A 22,988-nucleotide genomic window follows, 5' to 3' on the forward strand; every position below is an offset into this window, starting at 1 on the left:
TTTTGCTTTTTCAAACAGTTTTTATTTCATTCAGATTGGTTGAGAGGTGTTTATTTAATCAATATTCTAGTAACATTGGTGTCAGAACTGATTGATTTTCACCCTGATAACTGATAAGCATCTGGCTGATATTGGGGTTGCTATGAATATTGCATTCATACATACATGTGTATTCATATAATAAATATCATTACATATAAAAGAGTGAATTTGTAATTTTCCCCTTTTCCTAAAAAACGACGCGTTTTTCCCCTTTGGACGGGCCCCGCCACCATTCCCCTTTAGGTGAAAAAAAACACTGACTTGTCTTAGCATTTTAGAGCAATACCTATGTATGAAAACATAAGATTTAATAAGATAAAATAAGAAAAATAATTTCCCAAATAATGCTTTTGCTGATGAAAATTTTTCCCAATTTGAAAGATTTCGCGACTCTAAAAATCCCATTTTTGCTAGGTACTTTTTCCCAAAATAGAAAGAGGCCAGTATGCTTATACTCATTTACTTCCTCATAATATACTTTGATATATGATAACAACATATTGTATTGAATTATGAAAAAACAAATTATATGAACACTAAATTTATTGAAAAATTACAGTTGTTTTCTGTATCTAAAGCTGTTCTTGCAAAAAAAGTCATCCCGTATAACACCCTTATATGCTGAGATGCTTATATAATTATCTCAAAGCTTCACTTCAAATTGTGAAAAAAATGAAGTTCCATTTTCTTTTGCTGATTGTGCTCATTATTTTATTACTGTCCTCAAATCATTTTTATCCAAAATAAACATTTGTTGCAATGGGAAGCAAATGTCTATTGTAAAAAGCATAAACAAACACAAACAACTCCTTATAACGCATACTGTGAAACCATTTATTTTCGACAGCACAAAATTTCGCCATTTTTATAAAAATGACGATTTCGTCAGCACTTAAATTCGCCGATTTCTGATTTTGAATTTTAAAAAAATGCGACAGTCAATATCCGATTTGTGTAATACATATTCGCGATCAATCGCAGTTTCAAAAAATCGTGGTACGAATGCGGGAACACACTTGAGAATCACTGCAGGAGGTGGGGCCTGTTTGTCACATGCCAATAAAATAGTCTTTTGTTATCAAGGGACAGTAATGGACCCTCTTAATGTATGCCATTCACACGTTCATTGTTATGATTAGCGGACAAGTGGGATCGAATAACCGTTAACGAGTGTTTTTAACAACGAAGCCAATTGCCAATAAGTCTTATTCTATTATTATAATTGCCATACTGATAACAATCGTACCTTTATCGGCACCAATTAGGGAAGGTGCGAACAATATGGGTAATAACTAGTGTTAGGAAATTATTTTGTCACTTTTCAATAAAGTTTCAAGTGTACATTTTTGATAATTTTAAGAACAGTAATTGGTCTAAAATGTCACTTTTTACCCTGATATCAACATTAAAATTTTAAACTCTGTGTGTTTGTTCTTAAAAAGTAAACTACCGGTATAAAAATCAATAATGTCAATAATTTAAACATAAATAAATTGATACATATAAAATAGTAATAAGTGTGGTTAAACGCAAACAATCAAACAACAAACAGCAATTAAAATTTTCTTTATTAATTTGTGATAAATACGCATGTTGATCACACATCGTCATCTTTTCAGTTGGTTTATTGTCTTTCATCGGCATTCGCTGCGTGATGGCTAATATGCAACACCCCTGAAAAACACAATGCACCTAATGGGTAATAAAGTTATAATCAATTAGCGCTAGTTCATTACCATTCTACATAAACGAAGTCAACGCATTCGATACAGCTGTACTGCACACGCGTTTTAAAGAAGTGTAACGTGTCAGTTAAGTACCTTGTGTAATCTACATCCCTTTGTGTCAAAACCGGATTAATCTTGATTACGAAACAGCAGTGAATGTGTGCATGGATTATGTTGGAATTTAATGCCTCATGTCTACGGTAAAGTTTTAAAATATTGTTCAACTTAGTGTTTGTTTTTGTTCAAACATAGAGCATGATTGTTCGTTAGGATCTTAAATTCGCTGATCCTTCGACTGACGAAATTTATGAAAATTAATGCCTGACGATTAATAATGGTTTCACAGTATATTTATATATCGGCCAAAACAACAAACCCTTTTTCTTCACAAAACAAAGCTAACAACCCTTGCTTTACATGACTTCTACTCAGGTGAGCGACCCAGGGCCACCATGGCCCTCTTGTTTGATTTCAGATTTATTTGAAATCTAGTTTTGATTGATGTAATATCAATGTTAGAAAAACATAGTTAATCATACAAAAGTACAGATATGTCATCCTGCTTAAAGTTAAGCAGGGGGTATAAAATGGTACATACTATGTCCATTTTGTATAAGTTTGCTTCATAAGTTGGGTCAAGATTACAAGAAAATGGGAACATGAAATTCTGAGTCAGAAAATTGCAACCCAATCAAAGAAATTGTCCCATTAATACGACAATTATTGACGCTCTTTCTGTAAATAGGGCAAGTAGAAGCCCTACACACCTATTTGTTTTTACTTTTGTTTATGTGGAGCATAAATAAGTTTTTATTACTCATGAATTGTCTAAATCGTATGCTTCAATTAAAGCCTGCTCAGTTCCAAGGTTTACAATTTATGTTTAAAAACCTTTACAATTTACAAGGGGAGCTTTCACCCGGATTCAGATTCCAAAAGTGATAATTTAAGAACCAATAGTCATTACCCTTGAGTTCAAGAGCCAAATTCATGTGAGCATCGGTTTTAATGCATGTAGGTCAAGTGCTTTACTTATGTCTGAAATTAACACCACATGCAAAGATTGATGGATCATGCTGACCATTGTTCGAAATTTTTGCAAGTCAAAATGATGCATGCCTGTCAATTAAAATGCGTCAAATCAAGTCAAGCTAAAATTCTAAGCGTCAGAACCGGGAGTTAGGGGATTAAATGAAAGCCCTGTTTTATTTTATGCAAATACCCAAGGTGGCCCCTTTTTTTCTTGACTGTTAATGTCTTGAGGAGGCTTCAGCATTTGGATTGATTTTCCTTTTTGTGCGCTTTACTTAATGGCAATAGACCACTTAATATTTGCTTTGACATTTTACGATGCCAATGTCCTCAACAGACTTTAGGAGCAATAATAGAATTATGAGAACTGATAACAGAATTCTTCATGATTAATGATATAAATTCAATTTGTTTTGCTTGGATTTGTTTTTCACTTGCCTGGTTCTTTCATCATTTTGTTACATGCTCGTTCCATCTGAACTTCCATTATTTATACATGATAAAGATCCTACAAAAGATACAATAATTATAAAGCATTACTATTTGTATTTTAGCTCACCTGAGCATGGGAAACTCAAGAAAAGCTTTTGTGGTCACTCTATGTTGCGCATTGTTCGTCATGTGCTGTGAATTGTCAACCTTTGGCTTGTAATGACTCTATAGGCCACATTAATGACTCTATCATGTTTAAAATTGGCTAAATTTTCTGTTTTGACAATATCTTGGCCTTTCTTGAGTCTGGGTCATGTGCTTCTATAAACAAGGTCATCAAGTCAAATTGTAGGAAAACCTTGTTACCATTTTAGAGGCCCATTTATGACTCAATCTTGATGAGACTAGCTTGTGTTTGAATATAATTGGCTTGCGTCAAACACTAGGTCACCTGGTCAAATTTGAGGAATTGCTTGTTAGCACTTTAAAGGCCTTATTTATGACTAGGCTGAGTTCAAATATGATTGTCATATGTCTAAATCTAGGTCACTAGGTCAAAACTTAGAAAACCTCGTTGCCACTCTAGAGGCTACATTGATAACTAAATCTTGATAAAACTTAAACCAGAATGTTATTCTTGACAATATAAAAGCTGAGTAGGAATCTGGATTATGTGCATTATAAAACTAGGTCACCAGGTCATGACATAGACAAACATTATTACCACTCTATTAGGCCACAATTATCGCAATGAATCTTTATCAGAATGTTAATCGTGGCTTCTGTGTCACATATCGAAAATCAGTTCTTTAAATGAAGGAGTCGCACACCCCAGATATGTTCTCCTTGAACTAAAGGGAACAAGACTCATGTGATATTTGAGGGTTTTTATTTTGTTTCAGAAAAAGCATAAAGTTGAGCCGATATTGTTTATGACTGAGTGGTTTATGTGTGTGTTCAGCCGAAATCTTCCGTGGGCTTGCGTGCTTCGAGTCTGGGATATGTTCCTATGCGAAGGTAATTGTAAACATCCGTCTAGAGAATATAATGTCTCAATATAATTGTTTGAAAATGCGCGGAGTTGTTAAAATGGAAGTTAGGAAAAAAACAGGATCCTAGCATACCCCCCCCCCTCGCATTTGATTCTGCTTCATTCATAGCGAATTACTTTGGAGTTGCAGTGTATGTATGTTCGAAAAGAGATTGACTTACTATTTGTGTGGAATAAAATGGAAAAATATGACTTTGTGTTACTTGTTATTAATTACACCAAATGTACATATGAATACAAGAATACTGAGATGAGATTCCTGCTCTGTGTGTGCCGTCATACTTTGCATATCTGCTACATTCACGGAAAAAAACACTAAAGAACATTGTAAAACATTAAATAAGGAAGCAAAAATTTTGTCAATATGCAAACATTTAAGTGCCACAAGGGCATAACATTTGAAATGTGTTTGTACTTCTCAGGGACAAATTGATTTCCAAATAATAGTTCTTTAAAGTCCAGCAACTTAACTTGGTTATTGAAATCCTTTCTACAGCCATTGGTCCCCTACCTCTGAGTCAAGAAGGGTCATAGTTAGTTACTGCACTGTTGTTATTTTCTCACCATTTAAGGAATGGGGTGGGGCTCTTTGGAATTGGAAATATTGCGTATTTTGGACTAAAATTTGGAAATTAATGTTGTTGATTCTATGCTTATTAATACTTTGAAATTGATAATAATTAATTTCAATGTGACTCGGAGATAACTGTCATGTTAAGACTTTAAGAAATATATTCTTTTTTGAAAACCTTCTATTGGGAATTTTTATGTACCATTTGGGAAAAATATATACAGTACAACCTGTCCCAGTGACCACCTTTAAATAGAGACCACCTGTCCATAAAGACCACAATGATTTCCTCTTGAACGATTTCACTATATATTGTACCTGCGAATAAAGCCCACCTGCGAACAAAGACCAAGGACCGCCATTTTACATTCCCAAATGTCCATTTTAATACCTAACAAAGACCACTTCAATCATAACAATCAACGATTTCGCAACTTTCAATAACAAAAATGGCCACCATGATGCTGTGATAGTTAGTCCCTATGGAGATATTGGCAAGTGAAAGTTTACTGCACTCGGTAGCAGTTGTTTGTTTACTTAACACACATTGCTAATTGGTAGCCACCTGCTTCTTTTATGCATTTATCAGTTTGTCGAAATTGTAAGAAGTTGCCTTTGTATTTTAGTGACTTATGATTAATGTACTAATTGCTGAAAATATCAAACGAAAGTTCGGGGCTTTCATCCACTCATTAAGGAAATTTACGGTTTCGTTACAATTACAATGCCAATTACAAACATACATTTTGATATTCATTCCTTTCTTAAATTTCTCCGTGATAAGACGTGCAAAGATTATCGATACGGAATTTGTCAGTTCAAGTACATATTCATGTATGTCCATAGTTATTATGCCCCCCTTCGAAGAAGAGGGGGTATATTGTTTTGCACATGTCGGTCGGTCGGTCCGTCCGTCCGTCAGTCCGTCGGTCCGTCCACCAGATGGTTTCCGGATGATAACTCAAGAACGCTTAGGCCTAGGATCATGAAACTTCATAGGTACATTGATCATGACTCAAAGATGACCCCTATTGATTTTCAGGTCACTAGGTCAAAGGTCAAGGTCACAGTGACTCGAAACAGTAAAATGGTTTCCTGATGATAACTCAAGAATAATTACCCCTAGGATCATGAAACTTCATAGGTACATTGATCATGACTGGCAGATGACCCCTATTGATTTTCAGATCACTAGGTCAAAGGTCAAGGTCACAGTGACAAAAAAACGTATTCACACAATGGCTGCCACTACAACTGACAGCCCATATCGGGGGCATGCATGTTTTACAAACAGCCCTTGTTTATTTTGACTTTTTTCCATTGGGAACGGGTCTCCCTCCTGGACCCAAATATGAACTTAAAAAAACAACACTGTACTGGCATAGAGTATGTGCTGTTGTGACTAAAATACAGTGAAACATTCAACTCTACAAGCTATCCTTCACTGCTGCAGGTATCAAGGTTGTGTTTCGTGTGGGTCTGGTACTGGTGCGTCTGTGCCTGGGGTCCTCAGAGAAACTGGCCGCCTGCCCAGGCATGTACGAGACCCTAGAGAAGATGAGGCAGCTGCCCACAGACTTGGACGAGAGCTTTATCGTCAGGGAGGTTTGTACACACAGTTTGGATTACTAGTCAATCATACAGGATGTGGATTTCCCCTCCTTTTCAGCCAATTTCCTCCATTTAAATGCAGTGATTGCTTTACAAATTGATGGTTATTTCGTATTGACCTGTATTGTTTTAAAAGAGATTTAAGTTTCTTTAACCGAGTAAGAGGTTTAAGGGTATTTTCCTCCAGTGATGTTTTTACGTTTATAAAAGTCACTGAATTTACCATTCACCGTTCAGTCAAGTAAACCAAATTTTTTTCTGAATACAAATTTCTGCGAAAATGAATTGTGAGCCTTTTGTCCGTTGTTTGTCATTTGTTATAAATTTACCTTGTTCAAGTACTGGAGGCCAAATGAAATGTCAGATCTCGATGAAACTTGGTCAGAACATAAAAATTTTGTTCCAACTATATGTTGGCCAAGTTCAACACTTGTTCATTTGAGGTAAAAAAACTGGGTTACTAGGTCAAATTTAAGAAAAAGCTTGTTAACACTAATCTCATTTGCAGCCCAATCTTCATGAAACTTGGAAAGAATATTTGTTTTACTGATATTACAGCTGAATTTAAAAAGTGGTCTGGTTTGTTGAAAAACATCTCAAGAGGGCAGAGCAGTTTCCTTTATATGGCTATTGTCAAATCTTGCTGCTTGCTGCACGGCTGCTAGTGGGCTTGGCAGGTTTTCATTGTATATCTTTAGTTGAACCTTGTGAACACTCAAGATATCTATGCCAAGTTTGAAGGTGGCTCATGTGAGATAAAAACTAGTTCACTAGGTCAAATAAAAGAAAGCTTAGTTCAAATGTATTTATTTTAGCTCGATGGCATCGAAAGAATCAGGCTTATAGAAATTCTCTCGAGTCCGTTCCCTGGGCCTATAACCAGTACTTGGTGTGTTTGGGGAAGATCTAGAGAAGCTTGTAAAAAAAAAAGCTTGTTATGCCGCTAGATACTAACTATATTTTCATAAAATTTGGTAAGACAATTTCTTCTTATGATATCTTTTGAGAATTTCACAAATGGTTCCAGTCCTTTAAAAAAACATCGCCACAACTGGGAGGAAAAGTTTTCATAATATTGCTTTAGCAAAAACCTTGTTAAAACATTTTTTTGTTCAATCTTCATGGAACTTGCTCGGAAGATTTGCTCATATGATATCACATTTGTTTTCCCAATCTTTATGAAACTTGTTCAGTATGCTGGTTATCCCCCGCCATAGGTGGAGGGATATTGTTTTGGCGTTGTTCGTCCGTCGGTCCTTCCATCCGTCCGGCACTTTTGTGTCCAGAACCATATGTTGGAAGTGCTTTGGCAGATTTCATTGAAACTTGGTATGAGTATATATATGGATAAGAGGATGATGCACACCAAATGGCATTGTACACCATCTGTTAATAATGGAGTTATGGCCCTTTGTATCTTGAAAAAATGCTTTTTTGTGTCCGGAGCCATATCTTGGAAATGCTTTGGCGGATTTCATTGAAAATTGGTATGAGTATATATATGGATAAGAGGATGATGCACACCAAATGGCATTGTACACCATTGGATAATAACAGAGTTATGGCCCTTTGTATCTTGAAAAAATGCTTATTTTGTGTGTCTGGAGCCATATCTTGGAAGTGCTTTGACAAATTTCATTGAAACTTGGTACGACTATATACTAGGGATGCAAGAGGTTAGAAAAATCATTAACCGGTTAACCTTTTTTGGTAATCGGTTATTTACCGGTTGACCGAAACTCCTTAATTAGTTAAAATCCTTAAGAGTACTTAAAAAATGTCATACCACTCGAACCGCTCTGTAGAAATAAAAGTAATTTCAAATTGAAATCACTTGCATTGATAACATGCCAGTTTTGTAATAAAATGTATTATATAATTTTTTTTATAATTTTGTAAATGTATGCTTTATATTTTATTTATTTTTCCTGAGTAAATGCATAGGAGTAAAAAAATTAAGAACTACACAATGTTCATTTTGACATGTTATTAACTTAATTTTGGTTGGGCCGCTTATATTATGTTCTCGTTGTATCGCTCACAAAAATGGTGTGTTCCTTTGTTCATTTTGTTTTAATTTTTGAAACTCAAATAGGCTTAATACAGAAATGTATTTTTACCTTTTGATTCAACGTAAAGTGGGTCATGTGTTTTCAACGAATTCGGAACTCTTCTTATTCGATAATTGCATATTTCGTTGTTTACATTTTAGCACCTGTAGCCGAAGTATTATCGTTTGATGTTCATTATACAATTACAAAATGTGGGTTAAATCATGGACCTATATTGTTTGTATACCGTAGGTCCCTGATAAAATAAGGACACAAATGCAAATTAAATTAATTTTGAACGAAATGTAAGTTAAATATTTTATATAATCAGTACATGTATTTAATACCAATGGTAACTAAGTATTATGATCTCAAATACTTATAGTTAGGTATGTTTGTTTACGTACCATAGCGCGCAGATTTACACAAATACTTAATTCAACGGTTTTATTATAAAAAAAAATTTAATTGATGTTTTAATATTTAATTAGTTAATAATTTGCTTTCTTAAAAAAACTTGCATTGGACGGTAATATGGTGGAATCGTTGGGCGTAAATTATAATAATGATATTAATTTCTGATAGACAAAAACGACGTTAACTCAACAAGATTGTAACTACAAATGCAATTCTTGATAAAATTGTTACTTATAAACATGGTGTTTTCGCGAGCAATCAGTGTTAACAAAACATCAAAATAAGCCGTCCAATGTCTCAACTGGTTTTTACCGCGAGTTCAATAAACGTGTCAATTACGTCTTCGCTAATAGCTCCCACTCCCCACAGTTCGCTAGTTTATTATGCTATCCCAACATTTTTTGGAGGGAGCATATAGTCGCCGCTTCGTCTGTCCGTCCGTCCGTGTGTCCGTCAGTGCACAATTTTTGTCCGGGCTATTTCTCAGCAACTAATGACCGGAATTCAATGAAAATTTATGGGAAGCTTCACTACCAAGAGGAGATTTGCATATTATCAGTGGGTTCTGGTCAGATGATTTTTCACAGAGTTATGGTCCTTTGAAATTTTCCATTAACTGTACATATAGTGCAATTCTTGTCCGGGCTATTTCTCAGCAACTAATGACCGGAATTCAATGAAACTTTATGGGAAGCTTCACTACCAAGAGGAGATGTGCATATTATCAGCGGGTTCTGGTCGGATGATTTTTCATAGAGTTATGGCCCTTTGAAATTTTCCATAAACTGTACATATAGTGCAATTCTTGTCCGGGCTATTTCTCAGCAACTAATGACAGGAATTCAATGAAACTTTATCGGAAGCTTCACTACCAAGAGGAGATGTGCATATTATCAGCAGGTTCTGGTCGTATGATTTTTCACAGAGTTATGGCCCTTTGAAATTTTCTATAAAAACATTGTCCCCCCAACTTCTGTGCCCTCAAGACGTTTCCTTTAATCTTAATATATAGTGCAATATTGTGACAAAAAAAAACTTTGGGGCGCATCACCCGTCTCCGACGGTTTCTTGTTTTTGTGAATCAAACAAAGCAAAAGCTACAGTTATCAAAACGTATTCCCTATTTGTTATCAGAAAGGTATTAATTTATTGCTTGACTTAAATTGTTGACACATTATTTATTACCGTCGATGGTGCGGCATGTTGTTCTAACTAATTGCCAGCGCAAGTTGGCAGTATGTCACGCGCAAAAAGTAAAATCGTACGAATAATTCCATGAAAAAAAACCAAATATGTTTTCCAGGTTAACCTTTTCTCGAAAATGTAACCGGTTAACTGGTCCTTTCGGTAGGTTAACTGGTTAACCTCTTGCATCCCTAGTATATATATATGTTTTTGAAAATGATTCCATTCTGCTGAAAAATATGGATTACATGGGTTGTGGTAGTAATTATTATCGCCATAGGCGGAGGGATACTGTTTTGGCGTTGTCCCTCCGTCTGTCTTTCAGTCCTTCCGTCTTTCCGTCCGTCCGTCCGTCCGGCACTTTTGTGTACGGAGCCATATCTTGGAAGTGCTTTGGCTGATTTCATTGAAACTTTGTATGAGTATATATATGGATAAGAGGATGATGCACACCAAAGGGCATTGTACACCATCTGTTACTAACAGAGTTATGGCCCTTTGTATCTTGAAAAAATGCTTTTTTGTGTCTGGAGCCATATCTTGGAAGTGCTTTAGCTGATTTCATTGAAACTTGGTATGAGTGTATATATGGATAAGAGGATGATGCACGTTGGCGTTGTCCATCCGTCTGGAAACTTTTTGTGTCCGGAAGTATATTGGCGGGGGATATCAATTCAACGAATTTGCTTGTTCTAGCAAGTTTGGCTAAATGTTTTGTGGGTTCATAAGCAGTCATGGTAACCCCCAACCTGACTGCCAGCATCTGCATGGTGTCTGGATGTACACTTGCTGCATATGGCTTATAAGCCTTTGTTTGCAGGATGCAGCATAAATTTTGGTGCCTTTTTCAGTCTCTCCGCCTGAACCTCACTGAGCGTGAGATGGAGAAAGAGCACCAGAAGCAAGTGCAGAGGAGGAAGGCAGCTAGGGAGAGACCACCGTCAGGCAAGGCCAAGAAAAAGTCATAGTGCCTCAGATCACTGCAGGACAAAGATAATACTAAATATTGATGTGTCCTGAAAATGAAAGGTGTCTTACAGTATAGTCTGTCAGTGTTGGCCTTAGATTCTGTATGGCTTATATTATGAAGTTATTTGGAAAATGTTTACTGAACATTTATCAGCTGGTTGTCTTCTTGCTGACGGGTCTGTGTAAGCTGATGTTGCCCTGCACAGGCTGGTGGTATTAAGTTTTAAGGTGCGTTTTCACATTACGGAGCTTTTATGGTGTGTGTATGGTTTCGATATTGAATTTATACTGGTGCTTGTCATTCATGCACCCAACTTTACAAACAATGCTTAACACACATAGTTTAGGGTTTATTTGAGAAAGAATGAGTAGAAAATGGCCATTAGTGGTTAACAAACAGTGTAAGTCTATTCTCATGATTCTATGATTAATTTGAACATCATTAAAAGTTATGGCATGAATATTCATTAATTATTTTAAACATTAAAATGCAATGATGTATTAAATAATGAACTGTGTTTTTAATCAGTAATTAAAGCAAATACACATTGTTTGGGTGAACATCAGTGTTGTGAAAGAATGCATGAAAAGTTACACAGAGCTGCTAAAACCAAAGACGAGTCAGACAATTGATATCACATTCTTTGGAAAAAACTGACTTACTGAAGTGAGATGGCATAGAAATAAAAAAGCTGGAGACCAGTCTTAATGTTGATGTGCCAGTTGGCGACCTGGATCACACTGTGAAGTCACAAGGTCACTACTGATCTGCCATGATTAAATAGACGTCTTTAAAGTACATGCTGCCCAAAAAAAAAACACTGTGCAGACATTCATGACGTCATTTACCATTTCATGATATTAATGTAAAGAAATGTGCAGAAAGTGTGTGTTCATAAATCTGAATTACAAATTATGTTGACAATAGTACAATATAATATAATTCAGGTGATATAATACCAATGCTTAACAGTAGAATACAATAAATGTTCAGAATGTTTAATGGATGTAAAAGGTATGAGAGATAAAGTAAGACATAGAAACAGTCAGTATTTATGCTAAAAGAATTTCTATATCTCTTTATTTCCCACATGATACCTCAGGTCTTGAAAAAAGCGGAACGTGTCGTCCCTGATTAGTCTGTGTGGACTGCACAGGCTAATCAGGGACGACACTTTACACACATGAACTAAACCCCTTTTCACAGAATGCGGCCCATTTATTTTAATAGAATAAAACCTTTTGATTATCACTAATACTGGTTAGTACACAAATATTTTAAATATATATCTTTTACCCTTGCACAGGTGCATAATTTGTTTATTTTCATAAATCTTTTTTAATCTAATAACCCAGTTATGCTTGGACTTAAATATGTATTGTTAAAGTACGTTCTCTGTTACAGCTGATACTGTAGTAGGGTTAATAAGAATATGTTGTGAGACCTGGTGTTGCCGAATTACTTAACACTTCCTTCAAGTCTTTGGTAGTATTTTGTATGGAACATATCAACTCTATTTCTCATTGGATTATCTATATAGAATGTTGGTCCCTTTGTATTGCAAGTCATGGGGTGATATATACAGGATTATATCCCTTGGTATTGCAAGTTATGGGATTGCAAGTTGTAGGATGAGTTTCAAATTGTTTTTATTGGTTGATACATGTATGATAATGAATATGTCCCCTGGTATTGCAAGTCATAGATGCAGTATGTGGGATAATGTCCACAGCAGGGGTAGGGTAGTTTTCAAGATATGTTTACAGTGAAACCCAGTGAACACTCAATAGTGTGTTTTGCCTAATTTTCATGAGACTGGCCTAGACCATTTCTGTATTGATATCTTATCTGAGTTTGAAAAGGGTTCCAGACCGTTTTTTCCTTATATAACAAAAGTGAAATGTTGTGATTACTCTAGAGGTTATATTTTTTTGTTCAATATTCATGAAACTTTTTCAGAACATTTTTTCAAATTATGTCTGGAATAAGTTTTAAAATATCCATGCAATATTGTATCCTAAACACATCATTATTAAAAGTCTAAACTCTATTTAATCGTTGCTTAAGGTAATTACATAACTTTCCTTAAGCAACGATTAAATAGGGTTTAGACTTTTAATACCGTACTGATGGGTTAAGGATACAAAATTGAATGCATATTTTTCTACCTTTAACCGGTCCATCTTTATGATGAGAGAGCAAATGTAAAAATATTATTATGTATGATTGCAACCTGTGCACAAAACTAAACTTAATGATAAGTATAAATGTATGTACTCTAGGTAATTGTAAACTTACCGATAATGGATATTTTAATGCATCAAGCACCAGCATAGGTCAATATGTCATAGGTATGTGCTAGCAGTCAATAATTGTATATCAATCTATGCACTTAGTATGTACTGTGGAATTCGTTCAAATGTAATGTTCTGCATTCATAAATGTGGTTTATTTGTTTGATCTTAAAATCTTAGAATATATTATAAGGGATGGTGTCAGATTTTGAATGTAAGTGTTCGTTGAACTTGATCTTTTGTTGAGCTGACCCTCGAAAATCCACAATAATGAGTGACAAACATGAAATAGGAGCATATAAATGGAACTCATCTATTGCTATATCATTATTTAATTGTTTTGTTCATTACTTTTTTTTCAAGACATTCCAGATATTAAACAAATACAGAACATGTTACACAAATTGTATTATATAGATCACAGTTTTAAAAATGCCTTAAAGGACGACATTTTTATTTGTAAACATAAATGAATTATAGATTGTTTGTAAATATTTTGTTCTGTACCGTAGAATTGCTGTTGTTTACATTATAAGTAAGCTGTTAAACAGTGTGTTATGACACCCAGAATTTTAGTATAATCATATTGTACATTGTTGTTTTAGTTTGTATGATACAGTAGAACAATACAAAAGCTTAGTAGATGTCAAACTCTTAGGTTGTAAGCTTGCATCTGATATAAATCATTTAATCTCATTTTAGGAACTCAATTTTGTACAACCCTTATTTTAACATACAGATACATGTTTGTACTTCAATTTAACAGTGCTTTGTCTTTTAAAATATAAAGGATCTTTTTTATTTTTAACTTAATTAATATTTTGAATATGACTAGGTTATTTTTTGTTTTTAAAGTAAGGAATTTATGAATTGTTTGTTAATACAGGTGTATTTGCGTAAAAAACTTGTTTTTTACAATGCCAATTTATTGAAATTCTCTTTGCCAAAATTATGGATATTCAAACATAAAGGAAGGAAAGGGCTTAACCCTTTACCACAAAACATATTAAAAATCGTATTATTTATAGTTTGTAATTTGTAGGTATTTTGTTTTGATTGCTTAACCTATGTTGTTTTGAGTGTCATTTTTTTTTTACCACTTGACCACAGTGCCAGTGTGTTATTAAACTATTATATACATGTATATGTATGTATATCATGTGTGATGTGTGTTTTATGTCAGTGAACATCTCATAGGGAAAGTGCAATACTATGGCCATCAATATAGAGACTGCAAGCTAATAGCAAAACTGTATGCAGATTGTATGGTGCAAAGTAAGGCTTGCAAACTTGTGTTACACAGCAGTGCTGTTGTCATTTTTTCCTTGACCCTTAATACATAGTGTAACTTGGTCCAGATGTTGTTGTTATTAATTAAAAAACTATCATCCCTTCCTCTTACCCTTTCAAAACAATGTGGGTATATTATTGTGCACCTATCAGTCTTTATGTCAGTCAGATAGAGAAGGCTGCAAATAACAACTCCCATTTATGTTGAAGTTGATAGGTTAAACAGCATTGAGGTTTGTAACATGAAATTTGTTTTTCCTCGTAAATTTAGATAACCGTTGACATACACTCTTCTAAATATGTATGCTGGTTTCCTCGGAGGGTAGGATGATGCCTTTTGATTTTGTCAACAGGTAAAATATCATATACAGGTGTTTGTAGGATAAAACAAATTTCTTGAATGAAGTATAGAAAACACTTTTGTTGTCCCCTACCGGTTTTAACGGAGGGGATTATGGTTTGCACTCAGTCTGTCACTCTGTCCATCACACTTTTCTCTATCCTGCGATAACTTTAAAAGTTCTTAATATTTTTTCATGAAACTTGAAACATGGATAGATGGCAATATGGATATTATGCACGTCATTTCATTTTGTTCCTACGTCAAAAATTCTGGTTGCTATGGCAACAAATATAATTAAAAAATTCTGACAATGTTGGCATTTCTGACAATGGTGGAGCCGGTAGGGGACAATATTGCTTGGCAATCTCTTGTTCAAGATAATCTTATTTTCTATTATGGTTACTTGGGAGTAAAGGAAGATGATTTTGTCTTTTTTGAGATTTTTTAGTCAAAGCAAAAGATTTAACATTGAATGTGTCTCTGTGCTACATCTAGTGAACACTTTTATCCACAATCACCCCAATGGAAGGCATCAGTCACACCTGGAGGTCAATAATAACTCACAGGTCTTTTAACATTAAACATGCTGTATACATATACCATATTCGCTTCACAGGATACGAGGAGGTCTTTGACCATCAATCAGCCAAATTCTGGATATCTGTGACAACAAAAATAGCCTCATCGTTTTCAGGTCAATCAGTCAAAGAGGAAGGACTTGTTAAATGAAAAGATTTCCAAACAATATCAAGAGGAAAATTTAACCTATGAAAATATAAAATAGTATGCTTGTAAACTTTAGGGAAGGATGACCCCCATTAATTTTGAGATCAAGAGATATGAAGGCGAAGTGAAAGATATATGCACTATTCAAGATCTTATTAATTACTGAAAATCATTAGGACCTCTCTGAAAATTAAGGTGGTGCATGTTTTACAAACATCTTTGTATCACTAAGATTTATTTATGTTGTTTATTCAGCATAATAACTCGGCTATAAATCACCATATTTATGTTATATTTTAAGTTGTTCAATTTAAGATTACATGTTTTCTGTTATTATTTATATTTATGCCCCCCTTCGAAGAAGAGGGGGTATATTGCTTTGCTCATGTCAATCAGTCTGTCGGTCCGTCCACCAGGTGGTTTCCGGATGATAACTCAAGAACGCTTGGGCCTAGGATCATGAAACTTCATAGGTACATTGGTCATGTCTCGCAGATGATCCCTATTTATTTTGAGGTCACTAGGTCAAAGGTCAAGGTCACGGTGACCCGAAATAGTAAAATGGTTTCCGGATGATAACTCAAGAACGCTTAGGCCTAGGATCATGAAACTTGATAGGTAGATCGATCATGACTCGCAGATGACCCCTATTGATATTCAGGTCACTAGGTCAAAGGTCAAGCTCACAGTGACATGAAATAGTAAAATGGTTTCCTGATGATAACTCAAGAACGCTTATGCCTAGGATCATGAAACTTCGTAGGTAGATTGATAATGGCTGGCAGATGACCCCTATTGATTTTCAAGTCACTAGGTCAAAGGTCAAGGTCACGGTGACCCGAAATAGTAAAATGGTTTCCGGATGATAACTCAAGAGCGCTTATGCCTAGGATCATGAAACTTCATAGGTACATTGATCATGAGTCGCAGATGACCCCTATCCATTTTTAGGTCACTAGTTATAATTGGAATCAATCAAACTTCTTATGATTTTGTTCCAATTTTTAACTCATGCCCTTTTGAAACTGGTATCCAAAACTTAGTAACAAATTTGTTTAAGTAATGGTTTTTTCACTATAAATTGTTAACTTTCATATTAAGAACAGGATTCAGTTGCAGGAAATAAATTGCCAAACGCAATAAAGCAATCAAAAGACATTATAAAAAAGTATGTTAAAGTAACCAATGTCACTTAGCTTTTATTGATATTCAGCGTTTACTGTAAACATGTTTTAAACATGTGAACACTGTTATTGAAAACACAATTGTGATAAAGTTAATATTTGCTGTTGAAGTGAATTTTTTTAGCTTAAAATAATGTTTTTTTCTGTTTGTTTTAATCCAATTAGGACAGGCAATATCTCTTAGTTTTCTGAATTTGTGCTTGATGTTCAAATGATTCAACTCTCAAATAAAGATTTATATGTAGGCATCGTGATTATCTTAATGAAAGTATATTAAGGTTAACTTGGGAACATGGTCCCAGCGACCAATGTTTTAGCAACTAAGTTTAAGGCTCTAGTTTCCATGCTCCTTTGGGAAAACTTGAGAAAATTATTATTTTTACTATACTTACACAAGTCTGTGACTATTTTGTATTATTTTACATTGAAATATTTTAAACAGGTAAATATTGCTCAAATGTTGAGTACTTTATCCCTTTGTAAGCAGAAAGAATTGGAATCAACCAAGAAAAAGTAAGAAATGTTCACGAAAGTTCCGCTTTTGTGAATGAAGGCTCAGTGCTTTTGCTTGACATCACATCCCCCAGTAAACTCTAAAAGGGAATATCAGACCCCTTAGCTCATATGTTAATACGACCTTAAAGTGTTTAAGGCACAATATTATCATTTACATTGCTTGTCTTAAAACTGTTTGTCCTGCATTGTTAAAGGAGGGCGGCGGAAAACTACAACGGGCGAGGCATAGTATGGTATTACGCAAGGGGGGGTTAGAGGTTAAAGGTTAGGGTTTGGGTTAGTGTTAGGGGTCGGGTTAGGGTTTGGGTTAGCCTAAACCCAACCCTAACCCGACCCCTAACCCTAACCCTTACCCTTTTTTGGGGTTATCACCCCTGACCATGCCTCGCCCGTTGTAGTTTTCCGCCTCCCGTTAAAGAATCTAAATTTTGTTTAAAGATATACTAGTAATACCCTGAATTGTGTGCAAATGTATACTCCTTAAATGTCTGATGAAACATTGCAAATTTATTTCACCTACTTATTATATATGATTAAATTGAATAAATATAACTGTATGAGTTACATTTCATTGCTCCACTGTCCACAGGCTAACAAGCTTATAATTTAGCTGCTCTTTTGGCATGCATTCCTGTTACTTTTTAACCAGGATAAAGTGGCTAAAAATCCGGATTATAAGACTTGGGTAAGGATGGTAAGGATGGTGAGGATGCAGCGTAAAACATGTGGTGTCTAGTCATCAACTTTATTTTGCAATTACCAATCTTAATGGAACTGATTATAGCAAGTTTACTTGGAGATCTAGCTTGCCATTGTATTTAGGACGTGTCGGGTCCAGAGAGGTTAATCAAGTGACAAGATTGCGACATCAATGCAGAGGCATGTATTTTTCGTCGTTTTATTAGCTTGGCTGTTTTCGGAGAAAACCCAAGGTATTGTCATAGCCAGCTTGTCGTGTCGTGTCCGTCGTCGTGTCGTGTCCGCCGTCCGCGTCGTGCTAAAACCTTAACATTTTGTCAAGGTTTTGAACATTGGCTCTAAAATCAAAGTGCTTCCACCTACAACTTTAAAACTTCATATGTAGTTGCATCTTGATGAGTTCTACATGCCACACCCATATTTCGGTCACTAGGTCAAAGGTCAAGGTCACTGTGACCTCTAAAAAAAATATAAAAAAATAATTAAAAAATACAAGTTTTCATTTATTCAAAAATGCACCCGCAGCCGAGCGTTGGCACCCCTTATGCGGTGCTCTTGTACTCTTTATTACTTGTATTTATTTATTTTTAATGCTGCTAAATGTGCAGCCATATCAGCAAGAAAGTGATTAGCGTTTATTTCATATTAATATTCACTAATTATTTCGACTTTGCTTGCTGCGAATTTTCTTAGCGGGAGCTGTAATTGTGTGTTCAGCTTAGAAATTTCGCAGCAAGTAAAGTTGAGATATGAGTAAATATAAAAATATCAAAGTGAGAAAGGCACTGCAGGTTTTGCTCTTTGAATGTATCCAATAGCAGTCACATGAAATTAAGTTCAACAATTTATATTTTGCTAATCAAACTGCCATGATAAATACAAACTTACTGTAATGTCAATTGTCTACAGGTGTGAGAAATCGCTTCCACAGGGGCGAGTTTTTGCTTCTTTATTAGTGATATTTAGCAAACACCTCAAGGGAGAACAATTGCATTTAAAATCTCTCATAATTTATTTTCAGGATTTACACACAATTATTGTGATTAAAAAGATAAAGTTTTATTGTGATTAAAAAGATAAAGTTTATTCAAAATCATATACAACTGTACTAAATCTTCACATTGAGGAAATCAACCCTGATTTTAATTAGTATGCTAGGTAATGCTTTCATTAGAGTAAATAAAAACAAAAAAAATATGTGTTCCTGATCTTGGAAACACATGCTTATTGATTGGGCATCTGGTCGAAATGGAGTAGATAGTGTATGGCAAGCGGTTCGACACATAATATCAAGAAACTAGGTTTCTCATGAGAACCTAGGTTCTCAAAATGAGAACCTAGGTTCTCGCTTGAAGATTGCACATGGCTTCCAGAACCCAAGTTTTCAAATAAGAACCTAGGCCAATAATACAAAGCTAATTCTTTTAATTAATAACTGATCACAGGGACTGGGCAATAATAAAAGATCACATTGACTTGGCAAATACGCTAACCGGTGAACAGTGATCATATTTTCCCGCAACATCAATCGGTCTGGATATAAATGGGGAAAAAGTATCCGAAAATATATGTCCGAAATCATGACAAATTACGTTAAAATAAATACCATTGATTTTGCCATTCATGAAGGTGGTATAATAAATGTACAAGTAAAATTCCCTTAGGCATTTTTGTTAAACGGAACATACGAGTTTTATCAACTGGTTTTATCATTTTTATTTCATTGTTGTTTCGTGTGCTGTTTTATCAGACTTTTTTCATCGCTGTCAATATTATTAATCTGTGTAAGTCTATACCGATGTTTTAAATCGTTGTCGACTCGATACTAGCGTACAAAGGCACTGAACCAAACAAATGTCTGTGCGTAGGTTGGCTAATGGTTACTGACCATAACAAAACCAAATCATTAAGAAATAATTCGTGTACGTTATAGTTTTGTTGTCAAATAACCCACGGCCGATAGTTTAGATGCGTAGGGATTAAATCAAGAGTGCGAAGCATTTGAAACCACGCATCTAATTTTCCGGTCGTGGGTTATTCAACAACAAGCTATAAAGTACACGAATTATTTCGATTCTAACACGGTTTTACTAAAGATTTATACAATGTATATTATTCATCTTGTGTACTATTTTATGTGAAGTTCCGCCCATAAAAATAACTTTCGGCTGTTCTGTCGATCAGATCCGCGACTTTCATTCATAATTATATTACCGGATTATTACGCTGGTGGAAAATGTATCGGCATGGTTTGTTTAGTTACAGCGCGTGCTTTCAGACGCGTCTTTTCGGATGCGTCTTTAATCCGCTGTTCACAAGTTTTTGATTCTTGGTCTGACGTGCAATAAACCAGTCCTGGCCAGTTTAGAGACTGCAGCGAATGGTTTATCACACCTAATCGAGATAAGAATGTCATTATGGTGTGTTATCATGTACAATGTGTAATCGATTTCATGACATGGGAATTATAGCAAACAGAATCGGACCGACTGTTTGGGATTTTCAATCGGTCTTTCATGACCCCAATCGGTCTAGGACCGACAAAACCGAAAAAAATATGATCCCTGCCGGTGAAACTTTCTGGTTTTGAATAAAAACAAAACTTCTTTGTTCCACTATCCTAACAACCACCTAGTTACTAATAAAGGCGCTATATAGCGCGAAGCGCGACACGTATTATTAATTGTAATAATGAGTCTTGATAAAGGAAGCAGCCGCTTATCAACGAGGAGCACCATCACAGCACCCCAGTCTCATTACTATCAAGTCCTACAGTTTTTTTTAAGAACCACATATAGAAGGCCGCAGGCATTCGTGTGCAGTTTTCATTAATGGAACAGAACTGTGTAGGTTTTAAAAAATCCGCTTCATCTTGTAAGCGTAATTTCATATTTTTCTCAACTTCAAGGGGAGATGATTCTGAACTTATTCTTAAGTTGCTCATTTACGATAGGGGTTGAGTACTCATTGATATGAAAACACTGTAAAAGTTTTAATGCGTTTACGAACTCCCCCCCCCCCCACCCTCTCACACATATATTTCATGGGCATAATAAAAACAAAAAATGGTTACAATAAAATAGCATATTTATTTAAACTAAAATGTCTACATCAAAACAAAAAGTAAAATAGAACACAAATAAAATTATTTGATTCTACGGGGGCTCGAACCTTGGGCCTCTCACATGTGAAGAGAGCGTGTAACCACTACACTACGGAACCGCTTGAAAAATCACCTTCTAACTAAGATATTAATAAGCTATTAATAGTGGGTTTAAATGTTAACCCGGAAGTTTAAACGCTGGATAGTGAGCGCGGTTAAAGGTCCATACCAAAGGGTCCATACCACTGGCAAGATACGGGTCAGGCCTGCGGCCTTCTATATGTGGTTCTTAAAAAACCTGTAGGAGGACTTGATAGTAATGACTGGGGTGCTGTGATGGTGCTCCTCATTGATAAGCGGCTGCTTCCTTTATCAAGACTCATTATTACAAATAATAATACGTGTTGCGCTTCGCGCTATATAGCGCCTTTATTAGTAACTAGGTGGTTGCTAGGATAGTGGAACAAAGAAGTTTTGTTTTTATACAAAACCAGAAATTTTCACCGGTTCTCGTATTTGCCCAGTCCCTGTGATCTTTTATTAATGCCCAGTCCCTGTGATCAGTTATTAATTAAAAGAATTAGCTTTGCATTATTGGCAATAAATGTTGTAGTAAATGTAATAGGCACAAATGCGGTACTTATTTACACTAATTTACACAAAAAATCACCAACTATGCAAGATATTCTGACAACAAAAATATATACATCGATCCGTAAAATAACTTCTCCTCCCATAAGCGAAACAAACGTATTACATACTAGTCGTCGCACTTCAGTGCGACACCAATAAATAGCAATGACATAATTATCCATTATGTTTTACAAGCCGACCGGCAGAAAAATCCTAATATAAAATAACAGTAAATGCACATGTAAAAATCTAACGCTCTAATTAGACCACTCGACCATCCGTGCTCATACAATGAGTGAAGCATTTTATACTTTATATAAGCAATCCTCGTAGTTTCACAAAATAGAACGACAAAAACAGAACTCTCAAAATTATTCAATCGTTTCACGTTGAAACGCTTTGGTATTTTCAGTTTTTAGATGGTCGCTTAGCGACCGTCTCAGGTGGTTAGTCTAAAATTGAGGTCGATACGCCTTAGCTACTAGGAGCCCAATACCCGCTTACTACGCGTTTCCGCGCGAGAAAGAGTTGTATTATTTATGCAAGAGGTTTGAGTTCTCCAATTATATTCATTCACAAATGGAAACATGATATTAATATCGTGTTAAATGCAATAGTTTCGAACGGTGCTTTTATAGAAAAGAATCAATAAACAATTATTGTATTGAACGTGTCGCGGAGGAGATTGTTTATGGATGAATGAAATAGTCCACATGTTTACATATTCATGCGAGAATAAGTTCCTCACTTGACGGTCTAGGCCGAAAAGATACGAGTGTTTACAGAGACAGTAAGAAGAATTGCTTTCTGAAACATTTTTTGAAGACATTATATTTGGTATTAATAAACATATTCAAAAATATTTTTACTTTACCAGACAGTACGGCAAATATTGTGGTATGATAATTAAACGATTTTCTCTTATCGTGACACTATACTATTTCGCTAATGGTTGTTTTCTCATCTTGGAGGCGAAAGTGAAATTCTGCGAGATGGATTGTAACGCGTAATTGTAACAGGGCCAAAATTTGTGTCGTTTGAGCATACAGAGAGTAGTCCGGAATTCCTTACACTGAACAGTGCTACATCCTTTGAATTGAGCACATTCGCA

At 35.2% G+C, this 22,988-nt stretch overlaps 1 protein-coding gene across 2 annotated transcripts in view; it reads left to right on the forward strand.

The window, feature by feature from the left end:
* LOC127855479 (TBC1 domain family member 10B-like) overlaps window positions 1–18,002 on the forward strand; it is a 66,594-nt gene extending 48,592 nt beyond the window's left edge. For both annotated transcript variants that reach the window (XM_052391111.1, XM_052391122.1), the window contains exons 8-10: window positions 4,136–4,250; window positions 6,309–6,460; window positions 10,971–18,002. In XM_052391111.1, coding sequence (XP_052247071.1) covers window positions 4,136–4,250; window positions 6,309–6,460; window positions 10,971–11,087 — 384 coding nt within the window. In that variant the 3' untranslated portion in view covers window positions 11,088–18,002. The remainder of the gene's footprint in view (window positions 1–4,135; window positions 4,251–6,308; window positions 6,461–10,970) is intronic.
* Window positions 18,003–22,988: the final 4,986 nt, after the last annotated feature.

This window comes from Dreissena polymorpha, chromosome 1, assembly GCF_020536995.1.
Source record: "Dreissena polymorpha isolate Duluth1 chromosome 1, UMN_Dpol_1.0, whole genome shotgun sequence".
NCBI classification, from domain to species: domain Eukaryota; kingdom Metazoa; phylum Mollusca; class Bivalvia; order Myida; family Dreissenidae; genus Dreissena; species Dreissena polymorpha.